The sequence below is a fragment of the Ciconia boyciana genome, chromosome 3 (genome assembly GCF_034638445.1).
Source record: "Ciconia boyciana chromosome 3, ASM3463844v1, whole genome shotgun sequence".
Lineage (NCBI taxonomy): Eukaryota > Metazoa > Chordata > Aves > Ciconiiformes > Ciconiidae > Ciconia > Ciconia boyciana.
The window spans coordinates 13910306-13926864 of record NC_132936.1 but is presented as its reverse complement, the minus strand read 5'-3'; the positions used below and the strand labels follow the sequence as shown (position 1 = coordinate 13926864).

Genomic DNA, 16559 nt, shown 5'->3' with positions numbered 1-16559 from the left:
CTACACAGCAAGGATCAGTACAACTACCTAGCAAGTTTACTGAAGGTGTGCAGGAATAAATTTGCTGCTCTAAATCTGGCAGCTTTTGTAACTGTTATGTTAACTTTAACAGCTACTTCCAAATACTTAATCCGCCTGAAAATGTTACTACTGTTATCTAATAGGTAGTGTATCAGGTCCTTGTTTAAGAAAAAAAAATAAAAATCCCAGGCCTATGCGTGTTCATACTTACATCCTTTCTAGTCCTACACAGAAAGCTTCACATGTAATTTCTGCTGGTTGAGACAGAACAGGGATAAATCATTCCAATTCTGTCATGCTTTTGCCAAGTACACTCAGAACACAGACCTTCCCCCCGATAAGGAAACCCTTTATAAACCCTTTTTACAATTTTAACATGGAGTCATGACACTATATACATTACTTCTGACTAGCAAAGAAAACTCAGAAATGTACCAAAGATTGGGTGCCTTTGAGGCAGAAACGTACAACCGTGCACATATCAAGTAATACCGTCCTGTTTCTTTTGATCTTCTTGGTAGTTGCAGGCTGTAAGGGTGAAAGAGAGAGATGTGTGGCCAGAGACATTTGCCTTACACAGCATTCCTTAATGAATCAATAATGACGAAAGGGAAAATGTTCAGTAGCTCTGAACACCAGTAACTTACCCATGTATTATGCCCAGGTGTGTATGTCCAAGCTCTCAGCACAGTGCTTTGTCAGGCTCGTTGTTAGGCCAAATTAAAGACCACAGGATCCACTTAGATTCTAACCACTGTGTAAGCAACAGTATCTTTTAGCCTTTTATACATCTTTTTCTGCTTTTACAGATAGCGAATTCTTACAGTGCCTACACAATATTTGCTACACAACTGGTCTATCTTGGGACCCTGTTCTACTATCAGCACATCTTAATTCCCAAGTTTTTTCAGAGAAATGATGTAATAATAAATTCACAGTAACTACAAGTAATTTCAGGTTTCCATTTGCCTTGAGGCTTCATAATATATGCCATTTCAGGGACAGAAGGGATCAGAGAAAAAAAAGTAAATGTTGATAAAATAGCCCAAAGTAAGCGTCAGCCAAAACATCACAGAGATTTGTGGAGTCCTTCCAAAGCTTTGCACAATGTTTTCCATGTCTTTCTCAACTGTACAAGACAAAGCAACAGATCTGGGGTTTTAACAAGTCTTTTTACCTGCACAGAGTTAGTGCTCATAAACGGTTTCTCAGCGTACTGCTTTCCATTTCCTGTTCAGTGAGGGTTTTGGTTTTTGTTTGGTTGGGTTCTTTTTTTACAATGAAAGTTACTTTAAAAGATTTGTCTTGAGTGTTACCCCTCATTAATGTTCTCATCCAGGGTACTATAAAAGATATCACACACCACAGTAGAACTTTCCTAAAAGTTGATAGCTTCATTTCCACGCGCAAACATATGAAAAAAAGAAAAAGAAAAATTTTAAAAGGCTGCTGAGAAAATCTAGGTGAGAATTTATAATGAATTAACAATAAATCAGATAGCAGCCCATGTCCATCTCTAAGGTATGGACATATCAATATTTGCATATATAAAAACATTAAAGGAAATGTGGAAGACAAGAAGAATTGCTTTAAAGGAGCAAATCATATATAATTGTTTAAACTGAGGAAGGTCCTCGACTGATGAGTATAAATAAATTGTTGACACATTCAGTGAAACACATACTAACTGTTCAAGTCTCCTCACAAGCTGTAACCTGTTCAAGGCTACTGAAACGTGAGGGGAAAAAAACCCAACCACTCACACCTTTTTTGTCCAGCCAAATCATCCAAACACAAATTTAAAAAGCTCAGAGTTTTCATAAGACTTCACATCTTCAAAATACCAAGCACACATTAGCTAATCAATGAATTCTCCTGTCTTGAATCCAAAATGCATTAGAGGAATGGAGGCCAAATCACAAAAGTTCAGGCAAGCCTGACCTCAGACATCTCACCAGCTTATTGCCATGGGGGCTGGCTGAAGCCCCGGCAGGAGCCAGTCCAGCGCTCCTCTGCTTTATGGTGCTCTGCCCCTTCTACAGCTGACTCCAGCCAGCTCTTACCTCCCAGCCAAGTTATAACTCACAGCGGGGTACCTAAAAGTCACCTTCAGCATCCCCTGCTTGCATCGCGCTCGCTGGGAAGCTCTGGTACAAAGGATTCGTGTCCCAGGTGCCCCTTCTGCTCTTAGCCAGGGCCAACCAAAGGCTTCTCAGCAAAACTGCACCCAGCCACCTCCGTGCTGAGGGAAAAGGCGGGCAGAAGTGAGCTGGGGGAGCAAAGAATCTAGCAGAAGCTTGCTGCCTTGGCTGGGGCCATTTCAAAGCAGTCGTCACCTTTGGTCAGCCAAGCCAACCAGCCTGGCCTCCACGGGCAGCACAGGTAGGCCAGCCGCCGCCATCATGCCATCTCCAGCAGCCCTGTGCGGCAGCCAGGCCTGCCCACGGGTGCCAGGCCAGCTTTGCTGCTGCCCTGGACACCAGCTGGCTTCAGGACCACACCGGGCACCCCAGCCAACTTTCAAGGCCACCTCAGGACACTGAAAGGGTGGTGGACCCTCCTAGTTTTGGCCACTGAAGTGCGACATGGAGGCGAGAGGGGGGAATCACCACAGGGGAGCGGCAGGACCTGCCGGCACAGCCGGCGCAAAACCCCTGGAGGGGACGAGGTGAAGGGGCACACGGACTACCCCTGCCTCCTTCAGAACAGACCATTCTCCCCTCTCAGGAGGAGCCTCCCCCTCCTCACTCGCCTTCACCGACGCCGAGCTCGCTCGCTCCCCGCCATGCCTCCCGGAGCCGCCGGTTTTGAAGACCCCGGGCTCGCCCCCACCGCCGGCCGAGGCGGGGCAGGGGGGTGGGGGCGGCGCCCCGCCCGCGGCGCCCCGGCGGCCCCGCCGCCGCACACAAAGCGGCCGCCCGCCGCCACCAGCCTTCCTGCGAGCGACGCCCAAGTCCCCGCCTCAACCTGCAGCCTATGAGCGAGGAGGCACCGCCCCGAGCGGCGGCCGGACCGGGCTCGCACCCGCCGCCGCGCACCGCCGAGGAGAGCGCCGCGCTCCCGTCCTGTCGCGTCCCGTCCCGCGGCCGGCCCCGCCGCGGCCCCCGCGCCCGCGGGGAAAGGAGGCGAGAGAGCGGTGGGTGCCCCGCCGCTGGGGATATGCGTGGAGGCGCCGGGCGAGCGCCGCGCCGCCGCTCCTGCCGGCCCTCCGCAAGGTGTCGCCGTCGGCAGCGGAACGGCGGGCCGCGGCGGCTCCCGCCGAGTGCCCATGTCCAGTTCCGCGGGGCCGGGCCGGGCCGCGCCGCGCCGCGCCGCGGCGAGAGGTGTGCGCGGGGGAGCGCGGGGCCGGCCGGCGGCCCGCCCCGGCAGCCGCGCCCGGGGCAGCCCGGCGCGGCGCCGGCGTGCAAGCCCCGCTCGCCTGAGGGGAGGCCATCACTGCAGGATGATTATTACTAATTCTCTACAAAGCCCAGAGTCGAAGCGACTCCCTCCTCCAGCCACTTCCTTTATGCCTCCTTTTTTTTTTTTTTAATTGCCCCGGGTGTTTCCGCGGGAGATCGCGGCCGGGGGTGGGGAGAGCGGCGGCCCGGCGGCGACGCTTCTCCAAGCTCGGGGGCCGGGGTGGCGCGGGGAGGGGGCGACACAAAGGGACAGCGGTCGCGGCGGGCTCCGCGGGCCGGCGCGGAGCGGGGGGCAGCCCCGCGCCCGCCCGGCCCCGGCCCCCCGCGGCGGCCGGGCGCCCTCCCCGGTCCGCCCCCGGCGCTTTTGCACCGGGAGTGGGACCTCGTTCTGCTCGCAGAGAATAAAGAGCGAATGGGGCTTTTGGCGCCAAATGCCAGGCACCTCCCTGCTTGTATGGAAATCAGGGAGGTGGGGTTAGGCTGCTCTCGCTTTCCTCTTTTTTTTTATGCTCCCCTCCCCGGGTGTGTCAGCTTTTTTTTTTTCCCCCTTCTTTTTTTTAATGCCTTTTTGGGGGGTTAATAATATCCAGCAGCTTCAAAGCCAGCCAGTGACAGTCATCTGCCTGCAAGCAAAGGGTGGATGCGGAGGCTTGGGCCAGCCGCGGGGGCCGGGCGGGCTGGCGCTCAGTAAAGTGCAACATACAAGATCATCTGCTTTTTTTTTTTTCTCTCCCCTTCCCCCCCGCCACTCCTCCCCCTTGCAACACCCACCACCATCACCAAGGAGGTAAGAAGAGGAAGCTGCAGGGTCTGGGCTGTAATAAGCAGGAGGACAAAAACCCAATCAAATAAATACAATTCCACATCGCATTTGAGTTGCTAAACTAGGGAGGATGGGAAGGGGAAGGAAGCGCAGGGGCATTGCAGTGCGTGAATGGGTTTTTCATTGACCAGAAGAAAATCCTGGAGGATATTTTTGTTTTGTTTTGGAGCTGTCGCATTGAGATCGCCTGTGTTTTGTAGGTGCCTCTTTACTGCTTTGCATTTTTAACGGTTTAATGTATTTCACGAGTAGAAAAATGTACAATACTGGAAGTGATCAGGGGGCGGGGCAGGGGGAGAGCAGCTGAGCCGGGCTCGTTTCTTTGCATTTCATCATAAGGCTTTTAATGGAATTTTTTTTTTTTTTCCCTTTTGGTCTCCGTTTCAGCGTCAGCTGTTCTGAACCCAGCAGAACGATTTCCCTTCGCGTTACCTTAACCGAGCTGAAGGGAGACGCTGAATGTCTCGTTTGGACTTAAAGTAATTTTTTTTTTTTTTTTTTAATGTCTGATGCAACTGAGGTCTCGGAAGAGGAATGGGGCTGTGGTTGACTGGTCGTGGCTAGTGAGTGGGGGGTCCGGCCGAGGTAAGGGCAGCAGCGTGCGTTTTCCGGAGAAGAGAGGGCTGGAAAGCTGGTGTGTTTGCAGGAGGTTTGATTGCATGAAGTGGCAAAATGCGCTAAGTTGTTGTCCTTACAACCTCTCCGTTGCTCTTGTCTTAAACTGGAAAAAGGGGGAGAAAAAACTTCCCGTGCCTTCTTGGCAAATCAGGAGGCTTTGTTGGTGGCGCCGGGGTGGTTTTAATGCATTTTTGTGCGTGAGATTATTACATAAGGTTGATAATTTCTGTTGCTGCTGAATTTCCCCTCCTCCTCTTCCCCCCCTTGTGTTTTGTGCGGATTTCTCTGGCTCGCTTTGAGTGAATGAACAGGCGATTTGCGAAGTTGCAAAGAGCCCCTCCGCCCCCTTTTTTGCATCCTTCTCTCTCCCCTTTGCACTGCTCCGCAGATGACAAAAGGAGTAAACTTCCTCTACTTTTGCTGGTATATTAAGAGGGCTTTCTGGAGAGATTACGGTATCAAAGCCTTGCATCTGTCTACAGTTACTCTGCTGTTTTGAGCGTTTGAAGCAGTTGGGGGAGAGCAGGCGAGTGCTATGTGCGAAAGCCCAGAGGTGCTTTCCATCCTTGCTGGACCTTGCCGCCTGGCTTTGTGGCCTCACGGAGCGCCGGGGAAGGCGGAAAGCTTTGCATTTGGGAGCACTACCTGATGGCTTTTCTTTGACTATCTTGAGTCGGCAGGAAAGGTGTGTGAGATGCATTTTTTTCTCAACTTGCAAAAGGCTCCCTCTTTCTTGCTGCTGCTGCTGCTGCTGCTGCTGGGATTATTATTTATTTTTTTTCCTTCGGTTAAGAGGGAGTCACATTCGTGTCTGTTTGTTTCTTCGTGTTTTAATTGTGGTTGTTTTTTTTTATTTTTGGTTTAGGTTCAGGTCTTGGGAGAACTCCTCTTCTTCTCCTTGGTGGAAATACCCATAAAACCTGTCTCTAAAACCATTGCCCGACCCAGGGATCAGCACGAAGAGACCCGTAATGCCAGGAATGGTCAGTAAAAACCCAGACCTCGAGTTCGACTCTTTGCAGCCCTGTTTCTACCCGGACGAAGATGATTTTTATTTGTGCGGGCCGGACTCCGCTCCCCCCGGGGAGGACATCTGGAAAAAGTTTGAGCTGCTGCCCACCCCTCCCCTGTCTCCCAGCCGGGCCGGGCTCCAGGAGCACCCCCCGGGGGGGGCCCCGGTGCCGTGGGGAGGGGCGGCCCTGGGGGGCTGCCGCCCCGCCGACCCGCTGGACTGGGCGTCCGAGCTGCTCCTGCTGCCCCCCGAGGCCGACCTGTGGGGCGGCTCGGACGGAGGGGACTTCTTCGAGACGGGCCTCGGCGTGACCAACAACCTCAACTCCATCATCATCCAGGACTGCATGTGGAGCGGCTTCTCCGCCCGCGAGAAGCTGGAGCGGGCGGTCAGCGAGAAGCTGCAGGGCAAGGCGCCCGCCGCCGCCCCGCCGCCGCCCCCGGGGGCCGCCGCCGCGGGTAGCCCCGCCGCCGCCAGCGGCCGCGCGGAGCTGGGCGGCGCCGTGCCCGAGTGCGTGGACCCGGCCGTGGTCTTCCCCTTCCCCGTCAACAAGCGGGAGGCGACGCCGGGCCGCGCCGGGCCGGCGGCGGCGGGCGGCGGGGCTCCGCGGGGCGGCCGCCCGCCGCGCCCCGCCGGGGACAGCCGGGCCAGCAGCAGCTCCGGGGACGACACCCTCAGCGACTCGGGTAAGCGCCCGCGGAACGCGGCCGCCCCGTCCCCGGGGTGGGGTGGGGTGGGGTGGGGGTGGCGGCGCTGCCTCCGGGCCCCGGCGGCTCCGCGCCCCCCGCGGGCTGCCCGGGCGCCAGGCGGGGGCGGCTGCGCCCCGATTCGGTCCCCGGCGGCGGCACCGGCGGCCGGGCGGGGCGGGGCGCGGGGCGGCCGGCAGGCGGCAGCAGGCGCGGCGGCGGCGGCGGCAGGGCCCCCGCGGCCGGGGCCCCGTGGGGGGAGCAGCCCCGGCGGCAGCCGGCTGCCGGCCTGCTGCCAGGGCAGGAGGGAGCTGCCAGGCCCGGGGGAGCGGCGGGGCAGGAGGCTCACCGGGCGGCAGGCCCGGCCCGTGGGGCTGCGTGGTGCTGGAGACCGCCCGGGGCTTCCTTACCTTCTCCTGCCCCCTGTGGCTGGCGTGCCCCATCCCAGCGGCCGTGGGGGGGGGGGCAGGTGGGCAGAGCGGGCTGCCACTGTCACCCTCGGGACGGGGTTCGTGGGGGATGACCCTGTGTGCCCTTAGGCGTGATGTGGGGAGGCTGGAGCAGGCTAGAGAACCCTCAGAGCAGCGCTTGCACTGACGGAACCTAAAATGCCCAGAAACATCTCCTGTCCGCGCCGGCAGAGAAGTCCACTTGGGCTGAAGCGCGGTTTCGCGTGTGTAGATGAGCTGGTCCGTACGACCATCGCCATAAACTTGGTGATCCGTCCCGGGTTTCAAAGCCTGCTGTCCCTTTAATGTCTGGTTTGACAGCTTTGGGTGAGGAAGCACTTCCAACAGCTGTCTTCTTGGCAGTGCACCAAGCGCCGGCTTAAAGGGTCCCCGGCTGGAGCAGCTTCACCTTCTGCCTCAGAACAAACCCGGCGATTGTTTCGCTTTCCGGCTGCTTTTCTACCAAGCAAGGGCTGTGTTGTGGCACTGTGCATGCCTTTTGTACCGCAGCTCTACGGTTCCATTCAAAATACATACATTCTGTCTAAAAACTCTTTTTTCTGCCGCTGCAATTATGTGGGTGGTAGCACCGCTTTGATTGAAAATTAGAAGTGTTTAAAAAAAAAAAACTCATTAAACTTATTAAACTCTCAGAAATCGCTGCTCTTCAGTCATTACGTGTATATTACATACTTTTCCAGATCTATATCCGACTACAGATGGTGGGCACACCCTGGTTTTGCTGTCAGTTATTTCATTGCTGCTTTTACTGTACATATTTTGTCAATAAATACATCTGGGTTGATGCTTGTTTGGAGTATTTGTTGGGAGAATAACGTCTATTTTATTTTCCTTTTTCTATTACCAAAAGATGATGAAGATGAGGAGGAAGAGGATGAAGAAGAAGAAATAGATGTTGTGACAGTGGAGAAAAGACGCTCCTCCTCCAACAAGGCTGTTACCACCCTTACTATTACAGTGCGTCCTAAAAATACCACTTTTCCAACAGTCAGGACACAGCAGAACGAACTGATTTTAAAGCGTTGCGCACCAATTCACCAGCAGCATAATTATGCCGCTCCTTCTCCATACATGGAGAGTGAAGATGCTCCGCCGCAGAAAAAGTTAAAAACCGAGGTGCCCCGTCCAGTAAAACCTACGATCCAACCAAAGTCTAAGAGCTCAAGTCCTCGAAACTCTGATTCAGAGGATAGTGAACGTCGACGCAACCATAATATCCTGGAGCGTCAACGGCGTAATGATCTACGGTCAAGTTTCCTCACATTAAGGGACCATGTTCCAGAACTAGTTAAAAATGAGAAAGCTGCAAAAGTTGTGATCTTGAAAAAAGCCACTGAATATGTTCATTCCCTTCAGGCAGAGGAGCAGAAGTTATTGCTAGAAAAGGAAAAATTGCAAGCCAGACAACAACAATTGCTAAAGAAAATAGAATACAAGCGGACTTGCTAAATGTTTTTTGTTTTGGTTTTTTTTGGCTGACCAGGACAGTCATTGCCACTTTGCACATTTTTGATTCTTTAAAAAAAAATTGTGTTTTTTGACGTTAAGAATGTTGGTTTTACTTTCAATCCAGTCCCTGAAGTAATCGACAAACTATATTATCCGGGTACGGAGCAAATGGATATTCTTGCAAGGAGTTTTTTGCAAGACTACCAAACAACAATGGACTGCCTTTGTTTTTCTTCTTAAGAACTGTAGATGGTGGGGATTTTTTTTTTTTAAATTGTTGTGAGCATTTGGAGCTGCTGATGACATCTAGTTGAGTTTTAAAATGTTCATTCCTAAGTTTTATGGTGCTTATGTTCTAACAGATGTTACTTTAGGGGCTGGCATTTTGTACCCCTGTGGGAATTTTCTGTAAATACCATCTACACACTTGCCTTTTGTACATGTCTTGGGTTATGAGAGGTGGCTTTTGCTACCAGTATTAGACTGGAAGTTCATACCTAAGTACTGTAATACCTCAATGTTTGAGGAGCATGTTTTTGTATACAAATATATTGTTAATCTCTGTTATGTACTGTACTAATTCTTACATTGCCTGTATACTTTAGTATGATGCTGATACATAACTAAATTTGATACTTATATTTTCGTATGAAAATGAGTTGTGAAAGTTTTGAGTAGATATTACTTTATCACTTTTTTGAACTAAGAAACTTTTGTAAAGAAATTTACTATATATGCCTTTTCCTAGCCTGTTTCTTCCAGTTAATGTATTTGTTAATGTTTGGTGCATAGAACTGGGTAACTGCAAAGTTCTGTGTTTAATTTCTTCCAACGATGTACATTTAGTGCTGCGTCTTATAGCACTTTGAAATACCTCATGTTTATGAAAATAAATAGCAATTACATGATGTGCCATTTACTATTTTTCTTTTAAATGAAGTTCTTTTAAATAAAACCTTTAACTTTGCAATGTTCATGAAATACAAAAACATGGTCCCGTATCCTGGGCACTTAAACTCTCACACTATAGGTGACGCTCTACGAAAAGTCAACTAGGCAGGACGTTTCAATTTCTGGTTAAAAAGTAATTGTACTAAGAAAATTTTCCTATTCTTTCATACTTAAGATGTCTCTTAAGATGTCAGGATCATCCCAGGGGACTGAATGTACCACAGTTAATGGAAAGACTCCTGTGTCTTGTGAAGACTTCTGGAATATCCACTGTCCGCGTAGAATTGTGAGCGATCAGAAACACAGCTAGCATGCCTCTGCTAAGGGACTGGCCTCAGTGTGGTAGACAGGTGGAGGTGTAAATGATGGAGGTACACTTGCCTACAGCACAGAAAACAAAATATTTGTAGTAAACAAAGATCTTACTTGACTGCTGTTCTTATTTGCATTACAAAAGGCTTATCCTTCAAGCGGTCCATCATTGCTAGGAGAATTAATGTTCTTGTTTGTAGGTGAAGATCCTGTTTGTTACTACTCGTGCTAAGTTAGTAAAATTAAAAATCCCAGGGAAGATACAGAGCTATGAAGCGTGCGTCAAATGAACAATGAAACTTGGCAGGTGGTTGTCTCGAGGTGTGATGGCATTTGGTGTGACAGGAGCAAGACTTGGAAGTCTGTGAAATATGTTTGATTATTTTGATAAGCTTCTTGAGACCAAGGAATTATTTTATTTTCTAGTTTGTACAGGTATTTCTGACATTGTCTTTCCCCACACTGAACCTGAAAGATAAGGTATGGATTAATGACCAAATGCACAGTAAGTAGTTTAAGGATCAACTTGCAAGGAGCTAGTCTGGGACATCTGCCCTTACTTTAGCCACAATGGAAGTAGCTTGCTTGGTGATGGAGGTACAGAACATCTCATATTTACCATGAGGTAATAGAGTAAGAGCAGTATGGGGGCAAAATCACCAGGGTAATGGATGTGCCATATGTCCATGCCCTACAGTAGCCTGGTGTACCCATAACCTGTGCATTCTTGGGCCCCAGCCAGCTTCTGTACCAAGAACATTAAGAACATTGGGAACTGTACTTACTAATATTTCAGTGCAGTAAATCCAGATCCTCAACAGGCACAAACTGGTATAACCATGTTTGGATTCAGCTAGGCCTACACAAGTTTATGCCACTTGAAGATTTGGCCTGAATAGACTTAATATCCTCTAAATTCATACTTGAGGACCACAATCATTCCATAAATAGAATCCTTGTTTTCATTCCCTTCATGTGGACTTGATCATGTGCCTTCCACTTTTCCAGTACAGTGAAAAAACAGTAAAAGACAAAGCCTAAGCTGAGACAATTGGTGTGGACAATCACGGGGTACATTTAATTTTACTAGCTACAACAAACAATTTTAAAACCCCATTTTACTAGCAATTTTTGTTGAACTGCTGTTGTACTGTTTTCAAACAATGTACAAGTCACTTGAGTCTTCTTGAAGGAGAAGGAAAGCTTTTCAAATATCCGTTGTATTGTCTTTCTAACCTGTGCCTGCTTGACTTCCAACAAGGGCTTCTTAACATGAGTTTACAGTTAGGCTTAGTATAACCTTAAAAAAAAGTTACAGCTGTATACTGGCCAAATACTTTCCTAGCAGATGCAAATCATATTCTGAACAGATAAATCGCAGAATGATCTGTTACTGTCTCTTCACAGTCTAGAAATGTACTAAGGATTGAACATGAAAAATTGAACAGAGATTCCCTTGCCTTGCCTTGCCTTCCCGGAGAACATCGGTTGGAATCCTCCACTCAGAGCAGGGCCTAATTCTAGGTCAGATCAGGTTGCTCAGGGTCATACGCAGCCAAGGTTTGAATGTCTTCAAGGATGGAGATTCCACAGCCTCTCTGGACAACACATTTCAATTTTTGACTACCATGACTGATAGAAATTTTCATACTATCTGTTTGGAATTTTCCTTCTTGCAACCCCTGCCCATTGCCTCCTGTCTTTTTGTGTTTAACCTCCCAGAAGAGCCTGGCTCCACCTTCTCTGTAACCTCCCATTAGGCAGTTGAAGACAGCAATTACTTCTCCTTTCTCTTCTTGAGACAACCCAGTTCTGTCTTGTATTGTTGTGGTATCCAAGCATTTAGAGTATAATAAAGGTGTCAAATACTTAGATTTGTTTGGATATTCAACACAAATCCCATCTGAAAGCCTCTTTTTCAGTGTGGGAGTCTTGGCCTGATCCTTTTGAATTCAGTGATAAACGTCCAACTGCTGTCAGTGGAGATAGAATCTGGCCCCATATGGTTCAGAAATGCTCCCATATACTGTCCTGTTTGCTGCTATGTGCTGTACTACCAGTACTTTGGGTTTGTCTTTTTTTTTTCTTCTTTAAATAACTTTCAGGAGTTAATAGGTTTGTTTTCATATTGTTGCTGTAGGGAGCAAATTGTCAAGGACAAATGTTTTGTAAACAAAAATCTCAGTTGTAGGATGTTATTAAGTTACACTTGTTAAATAGAAGATAGTGGTTTTTGATTCTTTTGTATTTACATGATAAAAAGAATTGAGAGGTGTAGGGAAGATAGCTTTTGAAAAGAAGAGGTAAACAACTCATTTAGTAATATTTTCTGAAGAATCGGTACCCAGAAGGGTACATAGAGAAGGACATAGAGACATAACAACAACAGTAACAAAAGATCCTTCTGCCTGCGTATCTGGAGAGAAGAGTCCGTAAGGACTCAGTCAAGTAATGAATAGAGACCCTATTCCTTTTTTAATATACATCCCTACCTTTGCATAACAAATGCAAACATATCTGTCTGGAGAATCTGTTAGAAAATGTGGCAAGTACCTAGTAACTGCTTATTAAAAAGTGGGTATTGCCAATTCCTAAAGGGAAAACTGAATTAGATCGATCGCAATCTTATCTGATCTGCTATAAAAATTCCCAAGTTATTTTTCATACAAGACAGAATCTGCTGATGGAATCAGATGGTTCCCTTCCAAATCACATATCCCAGAGGATGGTCTCCTTCCACTTTTCTTCCTATGTTCTTAAGAATACCACTAAGAACACAAGGGACTTGAAACACCAAAATGAAATGATTCCTCCATAAACCAGTATAAGTAAAACACCAGTGGGAGAGCTTAAAAAGGTGAAATGTGTTAATGATGTCATTACCACTAGGTCACCTGTTGCCATGAGTGCGAAGGAAAGTGCATTTCTCAAACCCCAAGCTGCTGTTATAGCAACTTATCACCAGGTCTTGGCAGGACTTGAGATTTCATGGTGTGTATAATTTGCGGAGGGCACATTTGCTCCTGGTAAGTAGACAGATAAACCAAGCTAGAATAAAATGACTTTAAAAGGATCCCATTCTTAAGCCTGCATTTCCTGGCTTGTGGCTGGTTTAAATCAGAAGATTTGATTTTATTTCAAGCTTTAAGTTTGAGATCATGAATTTAATGACTTTTTTTTATGTACCATGTTGTCTATCACACTCTTGGCAAATGCTTCATGATTTATACCTGGGTTCCTTTCTTTTCCTCATCTCCATTTCCCCTTTTCCTTTTTCCCCTTCCCCTTCCCCTTTCTCTTCCCCTTTGTACCTAAACTACATGTGATGTCTCTTCTCTCAGGAGCCCAAAGCCATCAAACTTAAAGGGATTTGAGGGGTCACAATGACCCCTTTAAAGTAAGCAGGGTTTTCAGTACAAACACAAGATACACAGCACTTGTAGAAATCTCACAGGAAAGTAATGGTGCAAAGCAGTGGAAGAGAAGCTGATTGTAGGGCCAGCACGGAGGTTTTTGCCGCAGCACTGCTGGCTGCTGCTGGAGCACTGATAAGCAGAGCACCAGCTTGCCTCAGCAACTGCCTGAATTCAGAGCCTTTGGTCTGTGCCCAGACAAGCTTTCACTTCTGCTGGGCTACCTTTTCCAATCTGCGACCATACACTAGTTTTTGCTGCCTGTCTGCTTGTGCTGAACCTGCAAGGAGGCTTGGCCACAGTAAAACCGGCTTTTGCTGTTAGGTTGTATGAGGTGATCATTTATTTCCCCTGCCTGCAGATCTGTGCTTCTCATCCAGCTTTGTGCCCCTACTGGCCAGATCCTTCTTTCAATGAGATTAGTTAGATATGTATTTGAGCAACAGTCAACTCAGAGAAGATAAAATGAGTTCTTGATCTCTGAGCTGTGAAGATTCCTTGTATGTATGCTGTGTGTATAGATTAACATACATGCTGCACGCACACAAGGGATTCCACATCTGTTGATTCGGGAACCCTGCTAAATAAAGCCAAGTGTGTACTTCAGCAGATTAAGTAACAAGATTGTCCACTTGGTCCCTTGACAAAAAAGCAAAGAAAGAAAGGTATTTTGGTTTGTGTATTTATGATGACAATATGACACACCAAATAATGCAGAAATGAAAAAAAAATGTACCTACAAAGTAAGTACAATTAATGGCAAGTATTTTTTAACTCCATGATGAAATGGATGGGCATGTAGACTTATCAGACTTAAAATTTATCAGACTTATAACTGAATTATGACCTATTTGTTACTGATCTCTGGACTGTTGAGTTACATTTTGTATGCGTAATCATATGCTGTTACATATATGCTGTTACAGCTGCTCTATTTGTGAGCTGTATCATTTGCCATGATATAGTTCTTCCATCTGACACTGTTTAGATAAGTGGAGACATTTTCATTTTATAGTAAAATAAGATTATTTCTTTTTTCTTATTCTATGCTCCCAATTTCCCAGCCTCATTTGTCTGCTTTAAGTATTTACTGCTTTCTACCTGCTTTCTATCTTCTATATTGCATGCATTTAGGGAGAAGAACTGTCTTCTATGTTATCTGTCTGAAGCTGAGGTTAGACTGTATTCGTGTGAGTTGCTATATCAATCATCATAAAATTATAAGAAGAGTCCTGTTGTCCAAAAGAACAGTGTCTAACAGCTAAGTACAGTGTAGTTTTGTATTAGAGGTAGGATAAATCATGTTTTCTACATCTGTTTAGTTACACGTTCTAATGTACAAGCATTACAAGCATTATGCAGTTGCAAGCACCTAGCTGCTTAGCTTCCTAAGTCTCCTTCTGTAGTCACCAGAGAGACACAGGCTCTTCCTAGAGGATGGTTCAGAGCATCTACATTGGGCTTCTACTGGAACGGGCCCAAACACTGCTCTGTACCATGGAGAAAGAGCGATTACAACGTGAAAGGGGTGATTACATCAACTATGTTAAGGGCTTGTCTATTGCTGCTGGGTACCATCAACAAGTTGCTTGATCCATAGCTGATCTTACTTACCAGATGACGTTTGAAGCAATGATTTGGAGAAAACTGCAGGTTCATAGATTTGTTTCTTAGAATAGAACAGTGGATGAATGTAGGATATATAGTTAATTTAATTGGCATAGTCAGTTGCAATTAAATAAAATATTTCAATGGCACTTATGTCCATTTTGCTTCCTAACACCATCAAAAATAAGTACATAGTGTTTTAGCATTCAAAGATTTCAATTCCTCATAGAACAAAGCAGTGTATGTGTGTAACAAATTAGAGTATTATTTGGATTGATATTTTCAGTATCTGTACACAAATAGCTTTTTTCTTGTGCAATACATGGCAATTACATTTAGGCATAACCTTGTTTCTTCAGTATGACATAGACTTAATAATAACTACATTGTAATTAATAGTGTAATTAATTTCATTTTAATATGTAATTAATATTGCAATTCATGATGTAGTAGATGAGGAAACTATCCAATATCATATACAGAGTTCAGTGGTGGCTAGTAGCTGGGAATCCTCATATTTGCACTGTCTTTGATATTCACATCCTTGGATTTACATGCCAGTGTCTTTAAGGTAGAAATTCATCTGTAGACTGTGTGTGGGGTTGTGAGGTAAACCTTGATTCAGTATGAGGAATGTGAAGGAAAAAAATGAAAAAAACCAAACATGTGCAAATGAGAAAGACTTCATTATTTTCCGCACAGATGTAAAGTAACTAATCGTGCAAACAAGGGGATGAAACCAGACCTTATAGCCAGTGGTGATGCTTGAGTGTATTCTTGCAGGTGTTCCACAGCAGGAATTAAAACTGGATGTTTCATAGAATCATAGAATCATAGAAGAGTTTGGGTTGGAAGGGACCTTTAAAGGTCCTCTAGTCCAATGCCCCTGCAATGACCAGGGACATCTTCAACTGGAGCAGGTTGCTCAGAGCCCTGTCCAACCTGACCTTGAATGTTTCCAGGGATGGGGCGTCTACCACCTCTCTGGGCAACCTGTGCCAGTGTTTCACTGGCCTCATCATAACAAATGTCTTCCTTATATCTAGTCTCAATCTACCCTCTTTTAGTTTAAAACCATTACCCTTTGTCCTATCTCAACAAGCCCTGCTAAAAAGTCTGTCCCCATCTTTCTTATAAGCCCCCTTTAAGTACTGAAAGGCTGCAATAAGGTCTCCCTGGAGCCTTCTCTTCTGCAGGCTGAACAACCCCAACTCTCTCAGCCTGTCCTCATAGCAGAGGTATTCCAGCCCTCTGATCATTTTTGTGGCCCTCCTCTGGACCCACTCCAACAGGTCCATGTCTTTCCTGTGCTGAGGACTCCAGAGCTGGACCCAGTACTCCAGGGGGGGTCTCACCAGAGCAGAGTAGAGGGGCAGAATCACCTCCCTCAACCTGCTGGCCATGCTTCTTTTGATGCAGCCCAGGATATGGTTGGCCTTCTGGGCTGCAAGGGCACATTGCCGGCTCATGTCCAGCTCTTCATCCACCAGTACCCCCAAGTCCTTTTCCGTAGGGCTGCTCTCGATCACATCATCCCCCAGCCTGTACTGATACCAGGGATTGTCCCGACTCAGGTGCAGGACCTTGCACTTGGCCTTGTTGAACCTCATGAAGTTCACATGGGCCCACTTCTCCAGCTTGTCCAGGTCCCTCTGGACGGCATCCCATCCCTCAGGCATGTCAACTGCACCACTCAGCTTGGTGTTGTCTCCAAAATGACTGTCCTAGCAAGAAGCATGTGCAATTTCCATATTTTTTGTGGGGAGCATCATACAGTCTTTCTGCCCATCAGCTA

General features: G+C 47.3%; 1 protein-coding gene across 11 annotated transcripts; it reads left to right on the top strand.

The window, feature by feature from the left end:
- The first annotated feature begins 3016 nt into the window (after positions 1-3016).
- MYCN (MYCN proto-oncogene, bHLH transcription factor) lies at positions 3017-9418 on the top strand. 11 transcript variants are annotated; one of them, XM_072858548.1, is made up of 4 exons: positions 3017-3157; positions 4633-4724; positions 5729-6561; positions 7882-9418. In XM_072858548.1, exons 3-4 carry the CDS (start codon positions 5835-5837, stop codon positions 8478-8480), a joined length of 1326 nt encoding a protein of 441 aa, XP_072714649.1. In that variant the 5' UTR covers positions 3017-3157; positions 4633-4724; positions 5729-5834; the 3' UTR covers positions 8481-9418. The 11 variants fall into 11 exon arrangements, with proteins under 11 accessions (XP_072714649.1, XP_072714644.1, XP_072714647.1 ...); XM_072858543.1 differs by having other exon boundaries at positions 4633-4830; XM_072858546.1 differs by lacking the exon at positions 4633-4724 and adding an exon at positions 4766-4830 and having other exon boundaries at positions 3034-3157.
- The last annotated feature ends 7141 nt before the right edge of the window (positions 9419-16559 follow it).

Excerpts from the sequence above, each read along its gene's own strand:
- MYCN (XM_072858548.1), top strand. The coding sequence starts at position 5,835 with ATGCCAGGAATGGTCAGTAAAAACCCAGACCTCGAGTTCGACTCTTTG. Across the intron at positions 6,562-7,881 it reads CGACACCCTCAGCGACTCGG|ATGATGAAGATGAGGAGGAA; the intron begins GTAAGCGCCCGC and ends TATTACCAAAAG.